This window comes from Dromiciops gliroides, chromosome 2 (genome assembly GCF_019393635.1).
Source record: "Dromiciops gliroides isolate mDroGli1 chromosome 2, mDroGli1.pri, whole genome shotgun sequence".
Lineage (NCBI taxonomy): Eukaryota > Metazoa > Chordata > Mammalia > Microbiotheria > Microbiotheriidae > Dromiciops > Dromiciops gliroides.
Genome location: NC_057862.1, coordinates 374,724,950 through 374,752,865, shown reverse-complemented (window position 1 = coordinate 374,752,865; position 27,916 = coordinate 374,724,950). Strand labels below are relative to the sequence as shown.

The 27,916-nt window shown below is 44.0% G+C and overlaps 1 protein-coding gene across 1 annotated transcript; it reads left to right on the top strand.

The window, feature by feature from the left end:
* The first annotated feature begins 417 nt into the window (after positions 1 to 417).
* Positions 418 to 27,375, top strand: SDCBP2 (syndecan binding protein 2). The gene is made up of 9 exons (XM_043982000.1): positions 418 to 483; positions 14,016 to 14,089; positions 16,145 to 16,211; positions 17,646 to 17,746; positions 19,290 to 19,448; positions 20,454 to 20,629; positions 20,746 to 20,917; positions 24,938 to 25,029; positions 25,775 to 27,375. Exons 2-9 carry the CDS (start codon positions 14,036 to 14,038, stop codon positions 25,827 to 25,829), a joined length of 876 nt encoding a protein of 291 aa, XP_043837935.1. The 5' UTR covers positions 418 to 483; positions 14,016 to 14,035; the 3' UTR covers positions 25,830 to 27,375.
* The last annotated feature ends 541 nt before the right edge of the window (positions 27,376 to 27,916 follow it).

Sequence of the window (27,916 nt, the reverse complement as noted above, 5' to 3'; positions counted from 1 at the left end):
TTTATCCACTGAGCCCCCCTAGCTGCCCCCTGAGCTCTTTGAAAAGACAAAATCTCAAAACCAAATAGAGAACACATACTTGGAACTGGGAGGGACCTTAAAGAGCTTTTATTCTATTTTATTCATTTTATAGAGAAGCAAACTGAGAAACAGAGACTGTCTTGCCCAAGACCGCACAACTCATAGCAATCCTATCTCCCCTTGCCTATCCTGTACTCCAAGAGTACATCAAATCTCATCATACCCTTGAGAATTAAAACTGGAAGATCATTCAGAAAGTGATTGGGCAACTGCCCTTTACCTGTGGCATCCCAGGGCTCCTCCCCAGAGCAAGTCACAGATCAGCCCCTCCCAACTGCTGGCAAACAGCCAGGAGGAACTTGGGCTGGAAAAATAAAGCATAGAGACTTCCTGAGAGGAGGACAGAGCTTTCTGGAAGCAGGGCAAGAGAGGAGTAGCCCAGTCCCATTCCCAACTCTTCAGGTAAGCTCCCTTATGAGAAGGTGTGGTCATTTAAAGACCCTCCAACAGTGAGTTTCATCATTTTGATTAGAAGTGTGAGTTGATGGTTCCCTCCTCCCACAATCCTTCTAGCTCTCAATTCCCTTCTTTTCTCCCCCCTCCCCCCTTTCTCCTTTTCTCTGACTTCCCTTACATCTTTTCTTTCCCTCTTTCCTCACTCCTTCCCATCCCCCTTCTTTCCTTTCTTCTTTTCTTCCTGATCTCCCTCCCCTTCCCCTCCTTCCCTTTTCCTTCTATTCTCCCTCTCCAAACCCCTTTTTTCTTCTGCTCTCTCTCCTCCTCCTTCCTCTTTTCATTCAGCTTCCCCTCCTTTCCTCCTCTTTACCTCCCGCATTCCCTCCTGTCCCTGTATCTTTTACTTTTGCCCTTCACACTATTCTTCTTGCTCTCCCTCCTTCCCCATTCTACCCCTCACCCCCTTTCTTTTTGTTCTCTCTCCTGCCCCCATTTCCTTCTGCTCTCCCTCCCCTCCCTCTTTTCCTACCCCTCACCCCCTTTCCTCTTGTTTTTCCCCTCCCCCTTCCCTCCTTTGCCCCCCCCCCCCACTTTGTTGCTGCTCTTCCCCCTCCCCTTTCTGGCATCATTTAATTAGGTCTCCCTAGGGTGTCCACGCCCACAGAGATACTGAGCTGCTCTCTGGTCCTCTCCTCGAACTCTGTTCTGATCTATTGGTTCTTTTTCTTCTTACCTTCCCGCTCCCCCAAAGTACACCAAGCTCAATCCTGCCTCTCCGCTCCCCTCCTGGGGATGGGGGATGGGGAGAAGGAACCAGGAGGCTTCTGGAGGTAATGTCAGGAAAGGGGCTTTGAACTCCAGCTAAGCAGCCCCCAGCGCCTAAATGAACTGAGAATCAAGGGGATTAAATATTGATAGCATGGTGAGGGTGGCCACTGATAGCAGCAGCTTTTTTTCTCTGGCAGTGTTCTGCTCCCCAGGCACCAGAAAAGGGTACTTTGAATTGAAGACCTCAGGGCCAGGAGTTCCATTAGAAGCAAAGGTCTGGGTGGAGCCTAACCTTTATGACCAGCGCTGCTTTGCTGGGCCTCAGAGTTCTTCTAATGAATTCCATAGCCCCCCCACCCCCCTCCCCAAGCCCCAAAGCAGGCTGCTGCTCATCCTTGCCTGTGACATGTCTCACCTCTGTGTGAGAAGGCTCTACTTCATTTGAAAAAAATTTTTAAATGGATTCCCCAAAAGTCAAAGCTGGACACTCATGTAGCCAAGTCCCCCCATTTTACAGATAAGAATATCGAGGTCCAGAAAATGGAAGGTCACCCAACATCATAGTAAGAACTAGAATCCAAAGTTCCTGACTCTGGCCAGGGATCTTTTCACACTCTCATACTATCTGTATCTGTGGGCTTTCTTGGGAATGGATTTTTTTGTTGTTTTTGGTTACCATTTTAGTCACGATGATGATAAACAGACCATGTTCAGCTTTTTTTTTTCCCTTTCTTTTTCAAATCTTATTTGTTTTTGGTTTTTTGTGGGTTTTTTTGTGAGGCAATTAGGGTTAAGTGACTTGCCCAGGGTCACACATCTAGTAAGTATCAAGTGTCTGAGGCCAGATTTGAACTCAGGTACTCCTGACTCCAGGGCCAGTGCTCTATCCACTATGCCACCTAGCTGCCCCTCTTATTTGGTTTTGTGAAACCAGTTTTCTTACCTAAGAATATCTCTCTGTCTCACTCTGTGTCTCTATTTGTGTCTCTTTCTATACGGGACTCTCTGTCTCTGACTTTTTTCTCTAATGAAAGTTCCTTGTGATTTCAGGGATGATGATGACCTAATCACAATTTCTTTTATAACTCTCCAATTAATTAGGCTGCTTTTGATGGCCCACATCACGGCCAGTAAAAATGCCTACAGTAGTAGAGACATGAAGGGCAATTGGGTGGCTCAGTGAATGGAAAATGGTATATGAAGTCAGGAAGACCTGAATTCAAATCTGGCCTCAGACACACATTAGCAGTGTGATACTGGGCAAGTCACTTAACCCTGTTTGCCTCAGTTTCCTCATCTATAAAATGAGCTGGAGAAGGAAATGGCAAACCACTTCAGTGGTTTTCTTTTCCAAGAAAATCCCAAATGGAGTCACGAAGAGTCAGACATGACTGAAACAAAAACAACCTATACTGAGTCAACAAGGAGATAAAACTTCTGGTTAGAGCAGCAACAAGGAAGCTAGTGTGGCTGGATCTCAGAGTATGTGGGAAGGCAAAGTGTAAGAAGACTGGCAAGGTTAGAGGAGAAGAAGGAACAAGTTAAAAAAAAGCTTTGCCCATCAAACAGATTTTTACAGTTGATCTTGGAGGTGATAGGGAGCCACTGAAGTTTATTAAATAGGAGAGTGACCTGGTTAGACCTGCACTTTGGGAAATGGATAGGCTAGAGTAGGGAGAGACTTGTGAAAGAGAGACCAACCATAAACCTACTTAATCCAGATTCGAGGTGATGAAGGCCTGTACCAGGCTGGTGGCAGTGCCAGAGGAGAGAATGGGGCATACTCAAGAGATCTTAAGAAGATAAAATGGACAGGCCTAGGCAACAGATTGGATATGGAGTGGGGTGGGAGGGAAGGGGATAGGAAGTGAAGGAGAGTTAGAAGGAGATTAGAGGACCCACTCTGCAAGTGGTTTTTATATCCGAGGGATTTGGGAATTCTGGTTTCTGAGGTGATTAGAATCTCTGCTGTGAATTTTGCCAAGAGCAAGATCCTTCCTGTTTCAGGCTGTTGAATTATTAGATGACCTCTGAGGGCCCTTCCAGCTCCAGCAGTTCAGGAGTGTACTGTGGAGACTCTTAAAAAGAATTTTTTTTTTCTTTCAGCCTGCTCTTATCTCCCTTAATGCTCCCACATCTCCCAGCCCCTGAATGGTATTCTAAGCAGCCAGTGTGTACTAAATTCCTTGGTTTTACTTAACCGCAAAGGCCCCTGTAGCTTGGTATCTCCAGGTCGTGCTTTGCATTAGCAGGTGCTCTTGTAGAGGGTGGTAGACAAACAATCAGGAGAACATGGCTCTGTTCCCTTTTTTTTTTTTTTTTTAGGGCAATGGGGTTTTAAGTGACTTGCCCAGGGTCACACAGCTAGTAAGTGTCTGAGGCTGGGTTTGAACTCAGGTCCTCCTGAATCCAAGGCTAGTGCCTTATCCACTGCGTCACCTAGCTGCCCCGCCCCCATCCCCTTCTTAGCAACCAGGATCACACAACTAATGTGTGTCTGAGGCCGGTGGGATGGACAGGGTGTTCTCTAAGGCCCCTGCATCTATGCCATTCCTTTACTTTTGGTTCCCCAGCTGAATCTGCACATAGCAGGTGCTCTGGGAATGTCCTCAGTTTCTAGGACTTGGAGCTCTGAAGGATGAATTCCTGAATTCCCTTCACTCATAGGAAGCCAACGCTGGAAGGGGCCCTTGGAATATTAGGCCTCAGAGACCAAATGTCAGATCTCCAGACAGAGCATCTGAGAAGGGGCCTTATCACTTGAACTGTCAGAGTCTGAAGGGAGCATTTAACCTAACTCCCTCCTTTTCCTGAAAGAGGAGACCCAGGCCCAAAGATGGGTAATGCCCAGCCCAAGGCTGTATGGTGGGTGTTTAGATGACTTCCTCCATATACACACATTCTATTCAGTAAATGCAGAAACTTGTGGCCCGGTGTAGAGAGCAGATTCCTGAGCCCGCTGTGACTGTCTTCTTAGGTACTGGGAAGAGGACTCCCGAGTCTCAGTTGTCTTACTAGGTATGGCTGGGGATGGAAGGGTACCAAAGGGGTTAGGGTCAGGAACAAACTTTAATGCACTTCCCCCACCTATGTGTGTGCCATAATGGTGGTATTGGAAATGTGATTACAGCCTCTTTAAGATTAGCTGTGTCGGGCAGCTAGGTGGCACAGTGGATAGAGCACTGGCCCTGGAGTCAGGAGGACCTGAATTCAAATCCGGCCTCAGACACTTAACACTTACTAGCTGTGTGACCCTGGGCAAGTCACTTAACCCCAATTGCCTCACTTAAAAAAAAAAAAAGATTAGCTGTGTCCTTGGATGCATTGCTGAAGCACACTAACCTTTCCTTCTCTTACTTGTTGCCTTTTCATCTGTCTTCCTTTGGGTTGGAAATTTGATCGTGCCAGAGGAGGGGCCAGAGTCTGCTTTCAGGTTCTCGTGATAGAGGGAATTCTGAAGAGGGGAGAGTGGTGGGGTCCCCCTGCATCCTATCTTTCCTGCACCCTCCTTAAAGCAAGCTGGACTGGGGGTGGGGTGGGGAAGGGGATACCGGGAATTATCAGTCTCCCTCTGGACTCAGACCACGTGATCCTGGTCCTTACTTTACACAGAGAAAGAGAATCTCTTTGGGGATCTCTTCTTCCTAGGATGGACTAATCTCACCCTTCTCCAGGATCCCAGCTTTTAAGGCCCTCATAATCTAAGCACAGGCCTAAGACTGTCTTAGGTCTACTAAACCCCACTTCATATGATGACCTGCCTCTCTGTCCTCGTCCTTCCTATAGCCCCCATACCCCTTGCTGGCAGGGTGGCTCTGAGGCCCATCCCCCCCTCGCTAGGAAACTGCAAAGACAAGAGAGGCATGTCTAGGCCTGGGGCAAGTCACTGTACCTTGTAAGACCCCTTAATAGGGGCTTAGGAAACAAAACCAGAAATGATCCCTTCCCCACCCTCAAGGAGCTTCCTTTCTACACTGATGGGCAATATGATTTACACAGATAAGGGCTGGATTGGGATTCAATTTACAGAGTTTAGGATTGTGGAGGGTAAAGAGGAGGTTCAGACTGCGCAGTAGGAAAATGGGAGGAAGAGAACAGTAAAGCCTGGGTGTGTCAAGGAAGACTTTACTGGCCAGGTGCCAACCAATCTTGTCAGCATCATGCCATCAGGCAGCCAAAAAATTGAACTCACTTTTAGTCGGCAATCAAAGAGGGCTACTGTCCAAGCATGGGGAAGAGACTGTCCCTCTCTACTCAGCCCTGATCATAGGAGCTTACACTGTGAGCTGGAAAAGGCATTGGTGGCTATCTAGTCTGACTCTCATTTTGCAAATGAGGAAACCGAGGCACAAGGATGTTAAGTGTCTTGCTTAAGGTCACACAGGTAGTAAGTATTAAACCCAGGGGTTCCTTCCTTCCTTCCTTCTATATATTCTCTGGGTTAGCTGTGCCCTGTATAATGCCCACCTGGATTCATTCAGAGCACAACTTTTTTTTTTTTTTAGTGAGGCAATTGGGGTTAAGTGACTTGCCCAGGGTCGCACAGCTAGTAAGTGTTAAGTGTCTGAGGCCAGATTTGAACTCAGGTCCTCCTGACTCCAGGGCTGGTGCTTTATCCACTGCACCACCTAGCTGGCCCTCAGAGCACAACTTGAGTACCACCTCCTGCTTTCTCTCCCTCTTTAAGTTACTGTATATTACTTTGTTTATACTTTATGTATCAGTATATATGCTGTATTCCTCTCCCAACACTTCCCCAGCCATCCTATCCCAGTAGAATGTAAGCTTTTTGAGGGCAGGGAGTAATGCTTTATGTCTTTGTGTCCTCATCACCTATTACATTGTCTTGCACAAAGAAGATTCTCAATATGAATTAGTTAGATTAAAGTAAAGAATGCTAACTTTGGCTGCTAATATTTGAAAGGGCATCATGAGGAAGAGGGAATCGAAGCCCTTCTTCTTCTTCAGAGGGCAGAACCAGAAGCAAAGAGCAGAGGGCACAAAGACACAAGCTCCCCCACACCAGAGATCTTTAGGCAAAGGCTAGGAAGAAAGAATGGAAACAAGTGTTTATTAAGTACCTACTATGTACCAGGTTCTCTACTAAGCTCTTTACAAATGTCGTCTCATTTGATCCTCACAACAACCATTAGAGGTGGGTGCTATATAGATATAGATATATTTTTTTGGCAGGGCAATGAGGATTAAGTGACTTGCCCAGGGTCACACAGCTAGTAAGTGTCAAGTATCTGAGGCCAGATTTGAACTCAGGTCCTCCTGAATCCAGGGCCAGTGCTTTATCCACTGTGCCACCTACCTGCCCCCTAGGTGGGTGCTATTATTATCCCCTTTTTACAGGTGAGAAAAGTGAGGCAAACAGAGGTTAAGTTAGTCAATAAACATTTATTAAGTGCCTGCTATATTCCAGGCACTGTGCTAAGCTCTGGGTATTAAAAAAAGAAAAAAACAGGCAAAAGACAGTCTCTGCCCTCAGGGAGCTCACAGTCTACTGGAGGAAGACAACAAACAAACAAATATGTACAAACAAACTATATACAGGGTAGATTGGAAACAATTAGCAAAGGGAAGGCGCTGGAAGTAAGATGGTTAGATGAGTGGTCTACAGTGGAGGGGATTCTTGTTCACTCCTGGGGTGGGCCAGATGTCCACTAAAGTCCCTTCCCACTCTGAGAGGCTGCACCTTACTCTTTGGATTCCCTTACACACCGAGTGCTTGTGTGTGTAGTAGGATAGAGCATAGGGACTGGACCTATGTAAATAGGAAATTCTCAGATGAGCAAGCTTTCTACTAATGTAGGCCAGTACTTACTCTGCAATACGTACACATAAAGAGTTGTCAAAAAAAAAAAAGAGTTGTCTAGACAAGGACAGGTCAAATGACTTGACCTGAAACAGTGGCTCATATTCCTATGTTGTTGTTCAGTCATGTCTGACTCTTTGTGACCCCTGTGGACCAACTGTTGATGGGGTTTTCTTGGCAAAGATACTAGAGTGATTTGCCATGTTGTCTAGTTTTATGCAGGCAAAGGTTAAGTGATTTGCCCAAGGTCAAACAGATGGAAGTGTCTGAGATCAAATTTGAACTCTGGTCTTTCTGACTCCACACCCAGTTCTCTGTCCACCAAGCCTCCTCACTCCCCACATTCCTCTAGTATTTGATAGTTTACAAGACTCGTTGTCCACAACACCCAAGACAAGAGAGGCAGTATAAATATCTGTACTTCCTTTTGATAGAGGTGGAAACACTGGAGAGAGGAAGTTACTTGCCCAAGGTCACATAGTAAGCAAGTTGCATAAACTCTGGAATGTCAGACCAATTCGATTCAATTTAGCAATCGTCTGTTAAATGCCTTTATTGTTGTTCAGTAACACCCTACTCTTTGTGAGGTTTTCTTGGCAAACATACTGAAGTGGTTTGCCATTTCCTTCTCCAGCTAATTTTACAGATGAGGAAACTGAGGCAAACAGGGTTAAGTGACTTGCCCAGGGTCCCACAGCCAGTGTTTGAGGCTAGATTTGAACTAAAGAAGATGAGCCTTCCTGACTCCAGGCCTGGGGCTCCATCCACTGCACCATCTAGCTGCCTATTAAATGCCTACAGTATGCTAGATAGTCTAGATCAAGTGTAAAGAATATAGTAGGGGCCTGATGTGTCATCTTGAATGATTATAGGTAGGGGAAACCAAGGTATAGGAGAACTGACTTGGGCATAATATCCTTAGCCAGGTAGAACAGTGTTTGGGGCTGGAGACTAGAGGAAATATATGATCCCTTCCCAATCTATTATTCTAGGATTTTCAGAGTTTAAAAAGAAGCAGAGGAGCAGCTAGGTGGCACAGTGGATAAAGCACTGACCCTGGAGTCAGGAGTACCTGAGTTCAAATCCAGCCTCAGATACTTAACACTTACTAGCTGTGTGACCCTGGGCAAGTCACTTAACCCCAATTGCCTCACTAAAAAAAAAAAAAAGAAGCAAAATTTCTTGTCCTGTCTGTGTCTTCTCACCTTTGACACTCAGAAAGGGTCAGCCCGCTTAAACTATAACCATCACCCTCTTTGCCCTTTGGAAAACCAAAGGCAGCACCCGGCTAGCATCTTATCTTTTGCTCTACAAATGTTTCGGCACTTCAGAGCATGGGTTTCCTTGCACGTGAGATGGTGAATCAATCATTCATACTGTCATAGGAGAAAGCAGACTTTGATCCTCCAGGTGAGCCAAGGAACAGTAAGGACAACAGCTTACATGGTGGTCACAACTCCAAACCCTGGCTGCTCTGGGTTTCTGAGTGTTCTACCTGCCTCATGTGATAATGACAGTTGTCTCTGCTTAGAGAAAGATCTGATCTTCAATAATATTTGGAGAAGGACTGGAATTTAAGAATACCTCAAAGGATTAAACTGGGTCAATTGGTGCAGTACATTTTTTAAAATCCATAAGACAAAGAAAGGAAGGAAATATGCCTTTATTAGGTACTGTGCTTAAGTATTTTACAAATACACACACACACACACACACACACATATTTGCAGGGTAATGAGGGTTAAGTGACTTGTCCAGGGTCACACAGCTAGTAAGTGTCAAGCGTCTGATGCAGGATTTGAACTCAGGTCCTCCTGAATCCAGGGCTGGTACTTTATCCACTGCGCCACCTAGCTGCCCCCACAAATATATTTTTAAATAATAATAATTATAAAGTCTAATATATAATGCCTGCTATGTGCCAGACACTGTTCTAAGCACTTTACAATCTATCTCATTTAATAATAATAGTATCTGACATTTACATAGCTCTGACTCTGTGCTAAGTGCTTTATAGTTATCTCATCTGATCCTCACAACAGCTCTGGGAGGTAGGTGCTTTTATTATCCCCATTTTGCAGATGAGGGAAGTGAGGATAAGTGACTTGGTCACACAGCTAGCCAGTGTCTGAAGACACATTTGAACTTGGGTTTTTCTTACTGCAGACCGAGTGCTTAACTCACTGTCACCTAACTGTTCCTAGGTGCCACCTAGAGATAGGATAAACATTTTAATTTAAGAATAAAATTATAATAACATTTCTATGTTAATTGACATTCTCGGTCCTTCTGGTATTAAGGGAAGAATGAGAAAGGTAGTGTGATGCAAGGAACATTGGACAGGGGACCCAGGAAAGCCAGATTCTCACTGCCTAACATTAAGCTTCCTCCCTTTTCTGCAAACTGTTTCTAAGGCCAAGTGTGCTATTCCATGTTCTAAAGTGTCTTGGATCTCCTATGATCCTCTTTGTCATGAAATCACAGGTTTGGTGCTAGAAGGGACCTCAGAAACTATCTGGTCCAACTTCTCCCCCTCCCCCCAGTTTTATACATGAAGAAACTGAGACCGAGAGAACTGAAGTATCTTGATAAAATCATATAGAATATGAGTTGCAGATGGAAGATCAAACTCAGATACGCTGGGTCCAAATCCAGACATTTTTCTACAATTCTACCTATCCAATGTCTGTTGAACAATTGAAAGAAACCAAACCAAAACAGAGCTTAAATTCTATTTTTTTTGGTGGGGTAATAAGGGTTAAGTGTGTAAAAAAAATGAATTATTAGTAACTATAACTAACCTGGACAAATTATATATAATTGGCTTTATGAAAAATTATGATTATATGAAAAATGATAAATTTAGAAAAATTATAATTGGGCTGTAAATCCCTTCGTGGTTGCCATTAAAATGTAGAAATATTTTGTTAACTAGGGCTAATTTTGGGGGGCTAAACTATGGATGACTAATCTTTCTGAGTAGAGGACTAATCTGGGGACTTTTGACTATTTGGCTATCTGACTGTGTTTAATTTAATATGGGCCGTTTATAAAGTTCCACCACACTGCTCCACTCCCAAATTGATAAGCAAAATATTAAGAAGCCTCTTAACTAAATAATCAAAGCAGAGTTTATTTATGAGATACTATTTAAAATTAAGAATACAGGGAGGTCTCTTTCTACTGCTTCTCTTTCCCACCTGCTTCACTTTGAACCTCTTGAATACAATAAGGGCCTTAGCCACCTGAGGCCTTAGGGCACTCAGGTCCTTTATTCTAACTCCTCTTAATCTTCACTTTTCCAGTCAGCCCTGTCTTCTCTGTCCTTGTCTGTGCTCCTGTCTAGTCCCCTCTATCTAGTCCCCCCTTGCTCCTCACTCCCAGGTCTATATATACCTTTTCTTCTCTCCACTTAAATCTCAGGGCTTCCTTAGCCCCCACAGACCAAGCTAATCTGCCAGCCAGGGCTGCGGCTGGTTGGGGGGGGGGTGCACTCCCACTTCACGTGCCTCAGCACAGGCTATCTGGGATCTTTCATAGCTCCGCTCAGGTCATAGGGAGCTGGGGCTTTTTTTTGCCCCCAGCTGTCTGACCTGGCATCTTGTATAGCCCACGGGGCTTTTTCAGCTCAGCTGAAGCTGAGGAGGAGGGGGAAAGATCCTCAGGGCCTAAGGCTTTCTAATCTCAGCCTAAAGGTAGGGTCCCCAAATCAAAATAAATTTCCACAAGTGACTTGCCCAGGGTCACACAGCTAGTAAGTATCAAGTGTCTGAGACTGGATTTGAACTCAGGTCCTCCTGAATCCAGGGTTGGTGCTTTATCCATTGTACCACCTAGCTGCCCCCAGATCTTAAATTCTCTAGGCAGCTGGAGAAGCAACTGAACTAATGTGTACAGATTTTCAGTACTGTTTGATACCTCAAAGATCCCTTTCCCACATTTAGTTTTAGGATTCAAATACATTTTGTCCCCATTAATCACTGAATGCAACCATCTTGGTATTCTGCCTTGCTGTTTTTCATTGTTCAGTTGTGTCTGATTCTATGTGACCCCCTATGGACTACGTGGTTTTCTTGATAAAGATACTGGAGTGGTTTGCCATTTCCTTCTCCAGTGTGTCCGCATTTTACAGATGAGGAATTGAGGCAAATAGGAGTTAAGTGATTTGCCCAGGCACACATGACCCTGGTGTTCTGCCTAGTGGTGCATTTAGAGTGTTCTATTTAGAAGTACATATAGAGTGCATTTAGAAGCTCCATAAAAATGCCACCTTTTAGCTTGGCTCCTCACCCTAATCCCCAGTGGATGCCATGTCTTATGAAATCACTGCTGAAGCATGTAACTCTACCTCTGGTGTAGCTATATCATGTGGTACCCCAGGCTATATTTTAGTTTGGGGTTTTTTTGAGGGGAGATCAGAAATGAAGAATTCTTCCTATGAAGTGGCAGCATAATTAGGCTACACCTAGGGCTCTCGGTAACAGATAACAATGCATGCTGAATTCAAAAAAATTGGGGTTCAGATCCAGTCTCTGATACTTATTAACTGTGTGACCCTGGACAAATCACTTAACTTTCCCCATCTCTAAAATGGGGATGATAGTGTAACGGTGGGAAAATGGGGTAGGGGTTGGGGTAGGAGTTGGGTTTCTTAGGAATTCCTCTTTAAAGAATTACACCCTCTTGCACACAAAACGTAGTTAGAATAAGGTGATAGTTTATTTAGGAGCAAGGGAAAGGAAGGGTGGGGGGAAACCATGAAAGAAATCCTTGGACTTTTCATGGGGAGATTTGGCATAAAGCACATGGCTCAGAAGTACCAAATCTCCTCGAACAGGAGACTGGAAGGTACTTTTATAGAGGACTGATGGGGGTGGACCATCCCCCACTGGTGGTAGCTGGGGGAATTGGGTGAGGAGTGGAGGACCATCCCCCACTGGTAGTGACTAAGGGAATTGGGTGAGGGGTGGCTACAGATCCCTCTTCAGAACACAAAGGCCGCAGCCACACCCAAATTTATCTCCCCAGGGTAAGGGAGACCAGAATGAAGGGTAGGAATCTGAAGCTAGTTCAGTCGGATTTGGTTCAGTTTATCTCTCTAGGTATTATCTGTCCTCTGGTTTAGTTTCTCAAGGAGAAGATTCCTCGGTGTGCCCCAGAGAAATTCTGGGGTGCTCTGGGCCCCATGACAATAGCAATAGGGTCATTCCACAGTTATCGTGAAGGTCAAATAAAATATGCATTTCAAGTGCTTTATAGACCCTAATGTACTATATAAGTGTGAGATGTTATTGGGAGATATAACTATTGAAAATAGTACATCTTCACAGTATCAACTCAAATCACAATTAATTCTTTATACAACAACATTGTGTGTTGATCAGCTGTGATAGACTTGACTCTTCTCAGCAATACAATGGTCTAAGATAGTTCCAAAGGACTCATGATGGAAAATGCTCTCCAAATCCAGAAAAAAAACCCTGTGGAATCTAGATACAGATTGAACCATACTATTTCTACTTTTTTTGGTTTTCTTTTTTGAGGTTTTTCCCTTTTGCTCTGATTCTTCTTTCACAGCATGACTAATGCAGAGATATGTTTAATGTGATTGTACACATATAACCTATATCAGATTGCTTGCTGTCTTGGGAAGGGGGGAGGGAGGGAAGGGAGGGAGAAAAATTTGAAACTAGAAATCTTATAAAAACAAATATTGAAAACTATCTCTACATGTAACTAGAAAGTAATAAAATACTTTTATAAAATCAAGATAAATAAATACATAAAAGAAAAAAGAAAATAGTACATCTCAATTTGGAATTCAAATTTTTAAAAAATGAATACTAAAAATAAATAAATGAATAAATAAATAAATAAGGAAATAAAATCCCAAGAGATGAATGGATAGGTGCAGAAACTAGTGGTGTGGAGGTCCATTCAATCCTCCCATGACTAAAATATGAAGTCCCTCTACAAAGTTGAACAACTGTTCAAGAAATGGTCCAGCCCCTTAAGATGAGTAAAGTCTCTCATGTCTACCTACCACTCCTTGTTCTGCCCATGAAGGAGGTACAGGAGCTTGGAACAGGGTAAAGAGCTCTAGATTTGCAGTCAGACATCTTAGATTTAAATTCTGGAGCTGGTACTTATTAACTGTGTATGTAATATACCTAAGTGTGACCCTGGGCAAATCACTTAACCTCTCTAGGCCTCAGTTTCCTCATTTGTAATATCAGAGGGTTGGACTAGATTATACACTAAATTCACTTCCAGGTCTAAATCTATGACCCTATGATGTCAAATGTCTCTTCCCAATGGCAGCTCTTAAGATCCTTGAAGTTAGCAATCATGTCATAAAACACTTTTTCCCCAATATTCTTTACTCTAATAATAACTAACATTTATTTACATAGCGCTTTAAGATTTGCAAAGTACTTAAAAAATATTAACTCATTTTATTCTCACAACAACCCTGGGAGGTAGGTGTCATTATTTTTTTTGTTGTTGTTGGTTTTTTTTGTTTTGTTTTGTTTTTTAGTGAGGCAATTGGGGTTAAGTGACTTGCCCAGGGTCACACAGCTAGTAAGTGTTAAGTGTCTGAGGCCGGATTTGAATTCAGGTACTCCTGACTCCAGGGCCAGTGCTCTATCCACTGTGCCACCTAGCTGCCCCGGTAGGTGTCATTATTATTCCCATTTTACAGATGAGGAAAGTGAGGCAAAAGAAATTAAATGATTTGCCCAGTGTCATGCAGCTAGTGTCTGAGGCTGGATTTGAACTCACCAGTCTTCTTTGCTCCATATCCACCCTCTCTCCAGTGAGCCACCTAGTGTCCTTCACAATAGCTACAGAGCCTTGGGCCACATTGACCGCCACTTGATGTTCTATAATTTTGTCTTTTCTCTCTGTCTCTGTCTCATAGCACATTGTATTTGCTATTGTTCCACAGGTAACTCATTGGACACCAACATGTCTGTTCTGTACCCATCGCTAGAAGACCTGAAGGTAGACAAAGTCTATCAGGTAATGTTTCCCATGGTTGTCTTAGCTCTGGACATCCTGTGACAACTGCCCTGGGATGGGCCTGGTTCCTGGTTGGGTTATTGGCCACTGGTTTTTAGTGACAATAAAACCAGCCAATTGTCTCAGGCAGGAAATGCCCAGAAGGAATGAAGAAAGGGTGAGATGTGGGGAGGGAACTGAAGAAGCCTGTGGAGCACCCAGGAGTCCCAGGTTTCAGTGCTGGGTCAGGGGGATGCTGAAAGGTTATTTTAGGAAATGAGAAAAGAAATGGGGCATGGATACAATTTAGTGAGTTTGACCTTCTTAGTTATTTGTATTATTTTGAGGCTGAGTCTCTCTCCTATCTCATTTAGTGCATTGGCCTCTTATGGGCCCGATTTCACTGATAGCTAATGGCTGGCATTGATATAGCACTTTAAGGTTTACAAAGTATCGTACAATTATTGAATGGAAGTTTTGACCTGATCTGTTTCTCTCCAGTACTTGGCATAGTGCCTGGGTACACAGTAGGTATTTAATAAATGCTTATTGCTTGATTGACCTGAACCAGTTTGCTCCTCCTTATGCGGCTCTCTCCCCTTAGATCTCCCAACTCCCAACTTCAGCCTCCCCATTGCCAGGGATTACCAGTGTGTATCACCACACCTGGCAAAATTTTTAGTTATTAAACCTCTTCATCCCCCCTCATATGTCATGGGGTGAAGATCCCAAGAGGCCATTTTTAGGAGGTGTTTTAAAACTCTTGGATTCAGAAGAGTTTGAGCTAGAAAAGGCCATAGAAATTATCTCTGGTCTTAATTTTACAGGCTGAGGAAACTGAAATCCAAAGAAAGGAAGTGTTTTTCCTACATTCACATAGGAAATAAGGAGCAGAGCTGGAATGGAAATTCAGGTCTTCTAGCTCTGAAATAAGTACTCTTTCTACCATATCATTGCCTCTTTATGCCTTCTAATTGAGCATGGAGAGCTGGAAGAGCCTTTCAATGGGTATTTGACACAGGAATCCCCTTTACAACATCCTCAGCAAGGAGTCATTCAGCTTCTGAGGGAGTCAGGTGGCACTAGGGATGTTGTACAAGGAATTAGAAAGCCCTGAGCTCAAATCCTGCCTCAGAAGGCTTACACTATTTGTATTACCTAGGGCAAGTCACTTGACCTTTCTCAGCCTCAGGTTTCTCATCTGCAAAATGGGGTATTAACTGCACCTTCTTGGGTAGATCATTGTGAGAATCAAATATCATATGTAAAATATTTTTCAAACCTTAAAAGTGCTAGTGTGTACAAATGCTAGCTACTGCTCTTCTTAAAGACTTTTATTTTGAGGGGGGGAGGGCAGGGCAATGAGGGTTAAGTGACTTGCCCAGGGTCACCCAGCTAGTAAGTGTCAAGTGTCTGAGGCTGGGTTTGAATTCAGGTCTTCCTGAATCCAGGGCCAGTGCTTTATCCACTTCGCCACCTAGCTGCCACTTGAAGACTTCTTTGTGAGACAGCTCATTCATTCCATTGTTGGATAGTTCTTATTGTTAGGAAGTTCTGTATATTGGGCTGAAACCTGCCTCTCTCCAATTTTTTCCCTTCTTCCACTGGTCCTAGTTCTATCCTCTGGAGGCCAAGGAGAAAAAGTCTAATCTCTCTTCCTCATTAACAGATCCTTCAAATCTTTCAAGAAAGCTACCTACCCAAGTCCCCTGTTAAGTGTCTCTAAGTTATACTTCCCATTCTTAACTCTTGGCTGATCCTCATATGATATGTTTTTTAGTTCCTTCCCCGTTTCCTTTCCCTGGACTCACTTCATTTATTTGTTACCTTTTACTGATTTGTAATGAGACAGTTGCCACCTATTCATATCTTTGAAGGTCCTTAGATCAGTTTTGGGGCTGTTTCCTAGGGTCTTCCTTACTCCATCAGTCCCCATTGGATCTAGACTAGATATGAACTTTTCAGGAATTCAGGGAGCTCCAACTTGGAGCTCGCTTTGGTAAATGACCCTTTCACATGAAGAAACCCAGGAGCATGAGAGTTGAGTTTCTTATTGATGTTTCTGGTCTTTTGCAGGCTCAGGCTTCTGTGATTCCCAAGATGCTGGCTCTCCCAGCCCAGGAAAGTTCATCCTCACCACCCGGTAAGTTACACCAGGATGTTGGCTCAGGGTGTTGTCTTAGATTGCTAGTATGCCCACCTGGCTTCTGGAAGGATAAGTCTATGGTTCGGAGAGATAAAGCACATGGCTCAGCTGGAGAGTGGTGGAAGGTATAGGGGAGATTTATGAGTCTAAGTCATACCCAAACAGACCTCTGCCAGCTTCAGCCCTTTTAGGTGACAAATAGGTGACGGTCAGTTCACAGAAACATAATGCTTATGGAAGCACTTAATAAGTGCTTTTTCATTCATTTCTTCATTCCTGGGGTCATAGCTCTCCTTGGCTTTGGCCCTTCTACTTCTCAGTTTGTTGGGAATTCAGGGCTATTGTCCAAAGTCTATTCACAGTTCTGTATGCTCAGCTGAGACCTTGTGGCTGGATACATTCCCTTGCAGTATGTCCCATAGAGTTCTTTTGGAAAATTGACAGAACAAGGAATGTCAGAGTTGGGAGGGACCTTCTAACATGGAATGTCAGAGTTAGGAAGGGTCTTAGAGATACCAGGAGCTCTTAACATTTTTTTCTATCATGGACTCCTTTTGATAATCTGGAAGTTTTTGGATCCTTTCTCAGAATAATATTGTTAAATGCATAAAATAAAAAAAATTGGATTATAAAGGAATCCAATTTTAATAAAATATAATTCTTTTTTTTTTGGTGGTGCTATGGGGGTTAAATGACTTGCCCAGGGTCACACAGCTAGTAAGTGTTAAGTGTCTGAGGCCGGATTTGAACTCAGGTACCCCTGAATCCAGGGCTGGTGCTTGATCCACTACGCCACCTAGCTGCTTACCATGAAATATAATTATCAAAATATTTAAAATAAAAAGTTCATAGACTTCAGGTTTAAAACCTCTTGAGTCCAACACCCTTATTTCACAGATGAGGAAACTGAGTCTTAGAGAAAGAATAATTTGTTCAAGTCACTTAAGAAGTCAACTGCCAGCTTGGAACTTAGGATTCCTGAGTTTCAGCCTTGGGCTAATTTTCTTTCATCTATCTATCTATCTATCTATCTATCTATCTATCTATCTATCTATCTATCTATCTATCTATCTATCTATCTATCTATCTATAGATAAATAGATACCTACCAATATCCATCTATATAATTTAAATTATAAAACATTATATAACTATCTTATATAATAAATTAAAATCATAATATAGATATATAGAATATAGAAAAATACATAGACATGTATAACTATTCCTTAATATAAATGTAATTACATATAAGTACATGTACATGTATATACATATATGTGTACATGCATACATATATATATGTATATACACACATATAAAATCTTCTTTAATATACAACTATGCCTGTTGGCCTTAAAGGCCATTGACACTAGGGACAGCTATGTGTATGTGAATCATGTTTTTCTGTTCTCTTCTGTTCCCTCTTAGTTTTGTACCCAAATTTGGCTGAATTAGGAAGTTACATGGGTCTTTCTCTGTCAAGTCAAGAAGTCCAAGAGAACCTGTCCCTGACTCCAGGAAGTGACAGTGTGGGTATCTATGTCTGTCTGCATTGTTTCAGCCAAACACAGAGCATGGAGGTGCCTCCCCCCTTTCCTTTCCTCCCTCCCCCCTCCCTTTCTGCTGCTTCAGTTCCTGCTCCTGGCCTACAGAGGCTTCTGCATTGCTTGGCTGTCAAATGCTTTCCTTCCCTCTTGCTTTTACCATTTCTGGTGCTGCTCTGTCTTATTAAGCTCCTGCTGCGCCTCAGGCAATGCTGCATTGAGGGAGGAAAACCTCTGGAACCTGGGGTGGCTCTGGCTCAGCACCAGGAGAAAATCCAGATGAGAATAAGGGCAAGTTAGAGGAAGATGCTGGTATTTATACAGTTCCAGCCCAGCTTTGCTCTACAGAATCCTAGAATCTCAGAGTCCAGGAGTGACCTCAGAATGGAGTTAAACCTGGGCCTGAGAGCAGGGATCTCTTCTGTAACAACCCTGAGAAGGGGTATTTTTATTGTTGGAAAACCTTTAGTGATGAAGAAGGAGTTCACTGCCTCCTGTAGCAGCCCAATTTCTCATGTCATATTGAAGTGAAATCTGCTTCCCTGTAATATTTCCCAGTTGATCCTAGTTCTTGATTCTGGAGCCAGTCTGAACAAGTCCTTATCCTTCTTTCCCAAGATGGCCCTTCAGATAGTTGAAGATAGTGGCCATGGTTCCCCCTAGGTCTTCTCTTTAGAAGTAAAACATTTCTAGTTCCTCTGGCATTTCCTCATTTGAATCTCTTCGGATCCTGGTCTCCATCTTCTGAACACACTTTGACTTGTTCCTTCTAAGATTCGGGCTCCTAGACTGGACATCGAGAATGAAAAGATAGCATCTTTCCTGGTCCTGGATGCGAGCCAGACTCAGAGGTTCATTGGTTCTTGGGACCTTGAGGTTCGGGCTCAGCCCCAAGAAAGGCCTGGAGTTGACCTTACCTCCAAGGGAGTCACCACCAAACTATGGAGACCTCAGGCCAGGCCTCAGTGAACTCCATAGACTAGAATCTGGTGCAGGGGGAGGTGTTTCCTCTGCAAATTTCTCTATGAGGTTCATCAGCCCCTTGGGCTAAACTTGATCCATCTCAGACACTAACCATGGGATTTGGGGCAGATCACCTACCCTTTCTATGCCTTGGTTTCCTCACCTGTGAAATTATGGTGTTGGAAGGGGCCTTTCCCACTCCAAAGCTATAATGCTGTCACATCTTTCCTTCTTGCCTGCCTTGCAGCACACACACATATGCCCACCCCTGCCTGCATCCTCTTGGGTATGTGAGGCTGGTTTGCCCTCTAGTGGCCATACAGAGGAATATATACTTTCTGCTGCCTATGTCTCCCACGTTTTGACTGGGAGTGGGGCCACTAAGTGTAATAGTCCCCAGAGGCTTCATTTCCCTATCTTACCCAGAAAGGAAATCTTCTCCCCTGCTTTCAACCCCGGTTTATTCCCCACTCTTCACCCTCTCTGCATCACAGTTAGCAAATAGAAGAGAATAGTCTCTCCCAGGCACCCACACTGACTCTGGTGATTTGACCAATCCTTACAGCAAGTGGCCACTCCCACTCTGCAAGGTCAGATGGTGGCTCCAGTGACTGGGAATAACTTGGGCATCCGAAGAGCAGAGATCAAGCCAGGCGTACGGGAGATCCACCTGTGCAAGGATGAGAAGGGGAAGACTGGGCTGCGCCTACAAGCCATTGACAAGGTATCAGGAAGTGGGGCTCATGTGCCTCCCTGCCAGCTTGGGTCATCCCTGGGGAGATTCTGGGGAAGAGGAAAAGATGTTGGGGGTCTTCTGCTAAAGTAGGTACAGGGCTCCCCAGAGATTTCTGCCCCTGCTCCCTGGATTATCATGGGCTTCCCTCATTTTCCTGGGATCAGAGAATTTGATTTGGAAGGGTCCTTAGAAGTCATCTAATCCAGACCCCCCCCCCCCCCCGCCTCACACACATGGACACACATATGCATACACACACACATACTTTAAAGATGCGGTGAAATGTTTTTCTCAAATATTCTGTGTTCTAGGCCACACTGACATTTCTCCCACTCCATAACTGCCCATCCTAGGTCAACATTACATCTTCAGCTGTAGACATCCTGATCATGTGATCAAAGCAGAGAATGACCCAAAGCGGGGAATATGGGTGTGTGTGGTGAGGGAGGGCATATGTGGAGGTGACAAGGCACTGCTCCCTCCCACACCACTCTCTACCCCAGGTATTTTGCCTTTTGCCTCATCCTGAAATAGAAAGAATGATAGATACAGAATCAAACAATTTGGGTTCAACTTCCGCTCTGAACTTAAAACCCGTGGAACCTTGGGGCAAGTCTTTAAAGGTGTTGGGCCTTCTTTTTTGTTTGTTTGTTTGGGTTTTTTTTTGATGAGGCAATTGGGGTTAAGTGACTTGCCCAGGGTAACACAGCTAGTAAGTGTCAAGTGTCTGAGGCCAGATTTGAACTTAGGTCCTCCTGAATCCAGGGCCTGTGCTTTATCCACTGCACCACCTAGCCGCCCCCCCCCCCCCGCCCCCGGGGTCCTCTTTTTATCATCTGTAAAGTGAGGACGATGAGGGGCCAGGTGATCCAAGGTCCCTTCCATCTTTGAATCTATGAGCCTACTAGCCCTGACTCCTGAATCAGTTTCAAGAGATGTTTGGGGCTAGATAGAACCTCAGACCTGACAGTCAAGTGGGTTTTTCTCCCATAGGGCTTGTTTGTCCAGTTTGTTCAAGCCAATACTCCAGCCTCCCTTGTGGGCCTGCGCTTTGGGGACCAGATCCTGCAAATTAATGGGAGAGAGTGTGCAGGGTGGAGCTCGGACAAGGCCCACAAAGTGTTGAAGAAAGCCTCAGCTGAGAAGATCGTCATGATTGTGAGGGACAGGTGAGCGGCTTGCCCAGGGTTTCCCCCCAGTCCCCCATCCCACCCCTGCTGCACTACACAGCAGGGACCCCCTCTAGTCCTAGGCATCCTCTGCCTCACTATTCTCTCCATTCTAGGCCTTTCCAGCGGACTGTCACCCTGCACAAAGACAGCAATGGCTATGTGGGCTTTGTGGTCAAGAAGGGGAAAATTATTTCCATCGTCAAAGGCAGCTCTGCAGCCCAAAATGGACTGCTCACCAACCACTATATCTGTGAGGTGAATGGGCAGAATGTCATTGGGCTGAAGGTAAGTCAAGGGCCTTCTTCCTTGAGGTCTCAAGAAAAAAAAAACACATCCCTGGTTAGATACTCAGGAGACCTGGGTTCGAGGTCTATGTCTGCCACCGACAGGTTGTGTGAACTTGGACAAGCTACTTCCTTTTCTAGACCTCAGTTTCCTCATTTGTGAAATGGGAATATACATAAAGGTCCTTTTCCTCTTTTTTTTTGGCTCTCTTTTGGGTATTTATAGAAGCAGTTTTTGTAAAAGAAAAACAACCGGAAACTAAGAGGATGTTCAATAATTCAGGAATGGCTGAATAAGTTGTGGTCTATGACTGTGATAGAATGCTATTGTGCTATGAGAAATGAGGAAATAGGTGATTTCCAAAAGACATGGAAAGACTTGCATGAATGGTGGGATGTAGGGTGAAGTGAGTTTATATAAGCAATATTATAAATATGAACATTTTTGAGGACTTTTCTATAAACTAATGAAGAATGAATTGAGCAGGACCAGGAGAAGCACTTATACAGTGACAAAGCACTGTCAGAACAACTTTGAAAGCAACCAATACAGCCATCAGCCATGAATCCAGAGAACCCAGAATGAAACATGTTTATCCATTACAGAGAAGTGATGAATTTAGGGTGCAGAATGACACACACACACACATGCATGCATGTGTGTACAGATATATGCATGCATGTGTAAATGCATGTGTGCATATATGCACACATATTCACCCATACATTGTGTGTATATATGTATGTGTGTATATACATTTGTGTGTGTGTACAGACAAGGGAATTTATTTTGCTTGATTGTGTTTATTTGTCAAAAGAAATCTGCTTTTTGCTTTTTTTCTGATAGGGTGGGGGAAGGGAAGAAGAGAAAACATTTCTGTTCATTAAAAACTATTGGAGGGGAGCAGCTATGTGGTGCAGTGGATAAAACACCGGCCCTGGATTCAGGAGTTCCTGAGTTCAAATCTGGCCTCAGACACTTGACACTTACTAGCTGTGTGACCCTGGGCAAGTCACTTAACCCCCATATCCCCTCCAAAAAACGAAAAAAAAAAAAACTATTGGAGGGAACATGGCCTGTTGGGGGCTGTGCTGATATGTTCCTGACACTTTCTTACTTTAAAAACAGGACATACATTTCCATCGTGAATCACTTTGGAATATAGTAAATTTCTTTCTTTGTTTCTTCTCTCTCTCTCTCTTTCTCTCTCTCTCTCTCTCTCTCTCTCTCTCTCTCTCTCTCTCTCTCTCTCTCTCTCTCCCCCCCTTACTTCTTCCCTCCCTAATTCTTTCCTTCTGTCCTCCCTCCATACTCTATTCTTCTTTCCTCCTACCCTCCTTACTCGATCATTCCTTCCTTCCTTCCTTCCTTCCCTCCTTCCTCCTTCCCTCCCTTCTTTCCTTCCTGTTAATGTTTCTTCAAAAAAAAAAAATAGTCTCATAGACAATCATGGAAAGCAAAACCAGATTCAGACCCCAGGGGTATGTTGTTCCTGGCAGACCCAGCACGATAACTGACTAGGGCTGCTTGTAATCAGGAGTGTCACCATTCTGCTCTTGCCCAGTTTTAGGCTGAGCATCCCTTCACCCACTCCAGGACCTTCAGCAGGGTGATGGAATGTCCTCTTGAGGCTCCTGGCCTAGAAAGCGAGGCTCAGACTGGACTGTAAATGACCCTCAGCTAGTGTGCGAGACCAGCTGTGTGAATGGAGCTCAAAGCATCCTAGGATCTCAGGGCTTGAAGACAACATGACTTACCAGAACCAGGGAATGTTAGGGCCGGGAATGTTTTTGGATCCAAGGTGGTTCAACCCTCCCCTGCCCCCCTTTTATGATTATTATCATCATTTTTATCTTACTTTTGTCTAGCCCTGTAAAGTATTCAGGCTGCCTTACCCAGAGCCCTAAGAGGTAAGCAGTGCCAGGGCAGCTAGGTGGCACAGTGGATAGAGCACTGGCCCTGGAGTCAGGAGTACCTGAATTCAAATCCGGCCTCAGACACTTAACACTAGCTGTGTGACCCTGGGCAAGTCACTTAACCCCAATTGCCTCACTTAAAAAAAAAAAAAAGGTAAGCAGTGCCAATATTACTATTTTAGACAAATGAAAAATGGGGGCCTACAGAGAGGAAGTAACTTACTCAAAGTTCCACAGTAGATTAATAGTGGAACTGGGACTAGAACTAGGGTCTTCTGATTTCCAGGCCAGAGATCTCATCACTATTACCAATTCATCAATCAACCAGCATCTATTAAGCACTTACTGTATACCAAACACTGTGCTAATTGCTGGGAACACAAAGACAAAATCAAACCATCCTTTCCCTTAGGGAGCTTACATTTTATCCAGAAAAGCACCACATATCACTCTGTCTCTCTGTCTTCAATACCCCTCTGCCTTCTTATACCACATAGTCACCATGCAAGTGATGCTTGAAAGTGAGTGCAGAGTCTAATGTATAATAGATGCTAAATAAATTTCATTGAAACGAGTTAAAAAATTATTTATTTTTTTTGAAGGGTTCAGAGTAGTTGTTATAAGCAGAAGTTACCGTACTGGCCTGGGACCCAGAAGTTCTAGGGGATTACTGAGATATGGGGACTTTGCCTCTGCACTCACTTGCCTCCAGCTACTAGACTTCTTGAGTTCTTGAGCCCATGTTTTCATATTTTTTCCCTGACTCCTTCATCATCACGTTATCACTTCTTCTTTTTTTTTTTCAGGGAAATGGGGGTTAAGTGACTTGCCCAGGGTCACACAGCTAGTAAGTGTCAAGTGTCTGAGGCCGGATTTGGACTCAGGTACTCCTGAATCCAGGGCCAGTGCTTTATCCACTGCACCACCTAGCCGCCCCTATCACTTCTTGCAAACACTATGTTTGCCTATAGCAAACAACATTTTTCTCCACCCCCTCTTCTTCTAATTTTTTTTTTTATTGGCTGCTCCTTATGTACTAGGAAACCAGATACCCAAGCTTGTTAGAATTGTGTATAAAACAAAAAATAAGTAAGTTCAGGATCAGGGCCTGGGGGGACTTTCCTGTGAATAAAACCCATGAGATTTAGTAAACAGGGTTGGTGGGATTTGTTTAGGCCAAAGGAGGCCTTCTCCTTGTGGCAGACCTCTTCTTATTTGTGGGTCTTGTCTTCTCTTCCTCTCCCTCCAACAAACGATGAGTTCCAGGACTGTGTACTCTCAACTTTGTACCTCTTCCAGCACTTACCCCAGTGTCTCATACATGCTAACATCATAATAATTGCTTATTGATGCACTCATTTGCTCAGTGCCTTCCTCTCTGCCCACACTTCCCCACTCCCCAACTTGACTTACTACTTGTCATTTGGATAGAGCTGAGATAAGCCCGTGTGAGCCCCAGTCACTCTGGGTGACAGCATGAAGTCTTCATTTACTTCAGTTTCTTCTCTACATTTGGGGGTTAGAAAGGTAGAGCAAGGGACAGATGGGCAAGGAAACATTATCCTTACAAAACTTCTCAGGCCCTATGGGAAGCCTGGGAGTTGGGGGACGAGACTGAGGCTGGTTTTCTGGAAGGAGTGGCCACTGATCTTTAATGTACTAGATGACACAAGATCCTTCATAATCAAAGCTGTCATGTTTTGTATGCCCCTATGGTATCTTGTGTATCTTTGGGGTACTTCAGCAATGGAATCAGCAGCATGGTTAGGGTGTCTGTTGTTCTTGTTTAGTTGTTTCAGTTGTACATGACTCTTTGTGACCCCATTTGGGGTTTTCTTGGCAAAGATACTAGAGTGGTTCACCATTTCCTTCTCCAGCTCATTTTACAGATGAGGAAACTGAGGCAAACAGGGTTAAATGATTTACCCAGGGTCACACAGCTACTAAGTGTCTGAGGTTGGATTTGATCTCAGGAAGATGAGTCTTCCAGATTCCAAGCCCAGTGCTCTATTCACTGCTCCACCTAATTGCCCCTACCTGGCATTCCAACTAATGCCATCCTTTTTCATTTCTCATTTTCTTCTCCCCTCTCCCTTGGTGCCAGGACAAAGAGACTACAGAGATCCTGGCCACCAGCGGAAATGTGATCACCCTCACCATCATCCCCACGGTGATTTATGAGCACATGATTAAAAAGTAAGGAAACCTCTTCTCCATTCCATCCCTTTCCTCACCCTTGCCCAACAGCTATGGAGAATCCTCATTAAGCAGTGGCACCAGCATCCAATTAAATTTCGGGGTTGGGAGGGACCTTCAGAATATAGAACTTTAAAGAGTAACTTCTTGAAGACCATCCAGCAAATTGGAGGCAGAGAAACCCAGGCCTCCTACCTTCTGCGCCAGGGCTTGTTTTCACTGCACACTCTTGCCTCCTAGGTTAAAGCAAGATGATAAGGTAACAGTCTGCAGGCCGTCTTTACTGAAGAAGAAGGGCTAGATCGAGATGAGGCTACATGTTAGAGTAGGAAGAGTTTCTTGGTTTGGGGGGGAGGAGGCCTGGGTTTAAGTTCCAGATGTGCCACTTACTAATGGTTCATTTTGGCCTTTGTTTTCACATCTGTAAGATAGGAGGTATAAGTCAATGGTCCCTAAGAGCCTGTCCAACTCAGACATTCCATAAGTGTTTGTTATCAGAAGAAGAAAATGTAGGACCCTCTGTCATGTCATAGTTGGGAATACCTGTGTCCAATCCATAACCCCAAGGGGGGGTGTTATCCTATCACTGCCTGTCCATTTCCCAGCGGGGGGTGGAAGGAAATGCCAGGAGATGTGAAAGCTTCAGAAATATGTAAAGCAAATGTGGAGTTGTATTCCTATCATGAGAGGCTGCCTCTCTGAGGAAAGCTTTTGGTCAATCCCTGCTATCTTTCATTGTTCCCAGGCTCTCTTCGACCCTGTTGCATACTTCCATGGATCATTCTATTCCTGATATCTGAAGTCAAGGACCTGGGCAGCCCTCCTTCCTGTCCTTCCATAGGGGACCCCTCTGACATTTCAAAGGATGGAAGAGGATCGCACTTCACATCCCTCTAGGGGTTCCCTTAACCCTTTCAGGGGGCCATCTCTGCCATTTCAGGGGAGGGGGTGGGAATGAGCAGTATCCCTTCTTCTGTTTTCTTCTCCTTATAGCTGGCTGAGAGGGAGTTCTCTAACCCTGCTGCCTGTTAGGAAGACAGGGTCCTGTATGCATGCCAAGGGGTTAGGGAAAGAAATGGAACCTGGAGCAAGCCTATAGCAAAATCTACTGTGTGCCCAGAAGATTGAATTCTGGCAAACACTTCTCATCTGGTCTTCTGAGGTCTTCAGGCATCAGAGAGAAATGTGCGTGGACATAACCCATTTCACATTGTCTTTGCAAAAAAAACCTGGTGAAGCAGCACTAGAGGAGGGCTTAGGATCAAAGCAGCGGACAAGCCAAAAGGGGTCTCAGAGGCCATCTACCCTAAAAGCCCTCATTACTTAGCATGTAATTGATAAGTATTGTGATACAGCCAAGCAGATTAGAGCTCAAGGAAGTCAATGCCAAAGGGGACACTCAATTCTGCTTCTCCCCCCACCCCACCCCTTACTTGTAACTTCAGGATTTTGTGGCAGTTGATTCTAATATATTCAAGGAGGTTGATATTATAGAGGGTAAGCCTCGATGCTGGACAGAGGACCTAGAAATAAGCCGAGCTATCAAGCCCCTGGTCATAGTTTGTTGTCATTATTGAAACAACTCCTAGGTCAGTTTGAAGAGCCAACCCTTCAAAGAGAATGAATCGGAAAGAGCTCAGTTCTCTCTCTTAGCTCTTTGCTACTTTTGCAATAGAATTAAAAAAAAAATGATTTTAGAGGCAGCTGGGTGGCACAGTGGATAAAGCACCGGCCCTGGAGTCAGGAGGACCTGAGTTCAAATCCGGCCTCAGACACTTGACACTTATTAGCTGTGTGACCCTGGGCAAGTCACTTAACCCCAATTGCCTCAACAACAACAAAATGATTTTAAATAAAGCAAGCCTCATAATGATGAACAATCAGTCAATCATTAAACAAATATTAAGCACCTACTGTGGTACAAGGCACTATGTACTGTGCTTTATTGATTGGCTGATTGAAAACTATTTTAAAATAAAGTACACCCCATTATGATGAGCAAAGAGAATACTGTAAGTAGATACTAACATGGTTGATAAAAACAACACTACAAAAAGCAAATTCAGATGAATTTCAATGATCAATCTTGTTCCCAGAGAACAGATGAGGAAACAGCTGTTCTGGGGGGGGGGGTGCAGTTCCTGAAAGATGAGGATTTTCCAATATCAGCATGGACCCACCATCTTGCTCCACAGCTTTCTTATATACCCCCACCCCCATAGCTTTCCATCTTTAGCTCTGGGAACAATCCCGGAAAGGGACCAGTCAGTCTTTCTCTATGGTTCCATTCTTCATCCCTGTGACTTCCCAGACCAAGAGTCCTCCCTAGCCACAACTTTCCTAAATATGTCCTCTTTCCCCATTAGAATAGGGGACCATTGTGTTTTGTGTTTGAGTCCCCATTTCTTAGCACAATATCTGGTGTATAGTAAGTGTTGAATAAATGACTTCATGCATTCATTCATGAAAATAGCCACTTTTTAAAACAAATATATTTTTTCTCCAATTCATCCTCTCCATTTCTGTTAACCTTGCCAGAGAGTAGCTGTGGCCACTTGTTTCTGTTTGGATGGTGCTGGAGTTTGCAGAAAACTGCTCTCCATGGGGAAGGTTTACATCCTGTGAATCTCAATCAGATTTTTTTTTTTTAGTGAGGCAATTGGGGTTAAGTGACTTGCCCAGGGTCACACAGCTAGTAAGTGTTAAGTGTCTGAGGCCGGACTTGAACTCAGGTACTCCTGACTCCAGGGCCAGTGCTCTATCCACTGCACCACCTAGCTGCCCCTAGATTTGTTTTTTTTTTTAAAAGGTATTTAAGTTTCATGGGACTTAGACATGAAAGATATTTTATATCAAGGTACCAAGCCCCTTGTATTTCAGATGAAGA

Coding starts and splice junctions, on each gene's coding strand:
- SDCBP2 (XM_043982000.1), top strand. CDS start 14,036: ATGTCTGTTCTGTACCCATCGCTAGAAGACCTGAAGGTAGACAAAGTC. Junction 16,212..17,645: donor AAGTTCATCCTCACCACCCG/GTAAGTTACACC, acceptor GTTCCCTCTTAG/TTTTGTACCCAAATTTGGCT. Junction 25,030..25,774: donor TATGAGCACATGATTAAAAA/GTAAGGAAACCT, acceptor CATTGTTCCCAG/GCTCTCTTCGACCCTGTTGC.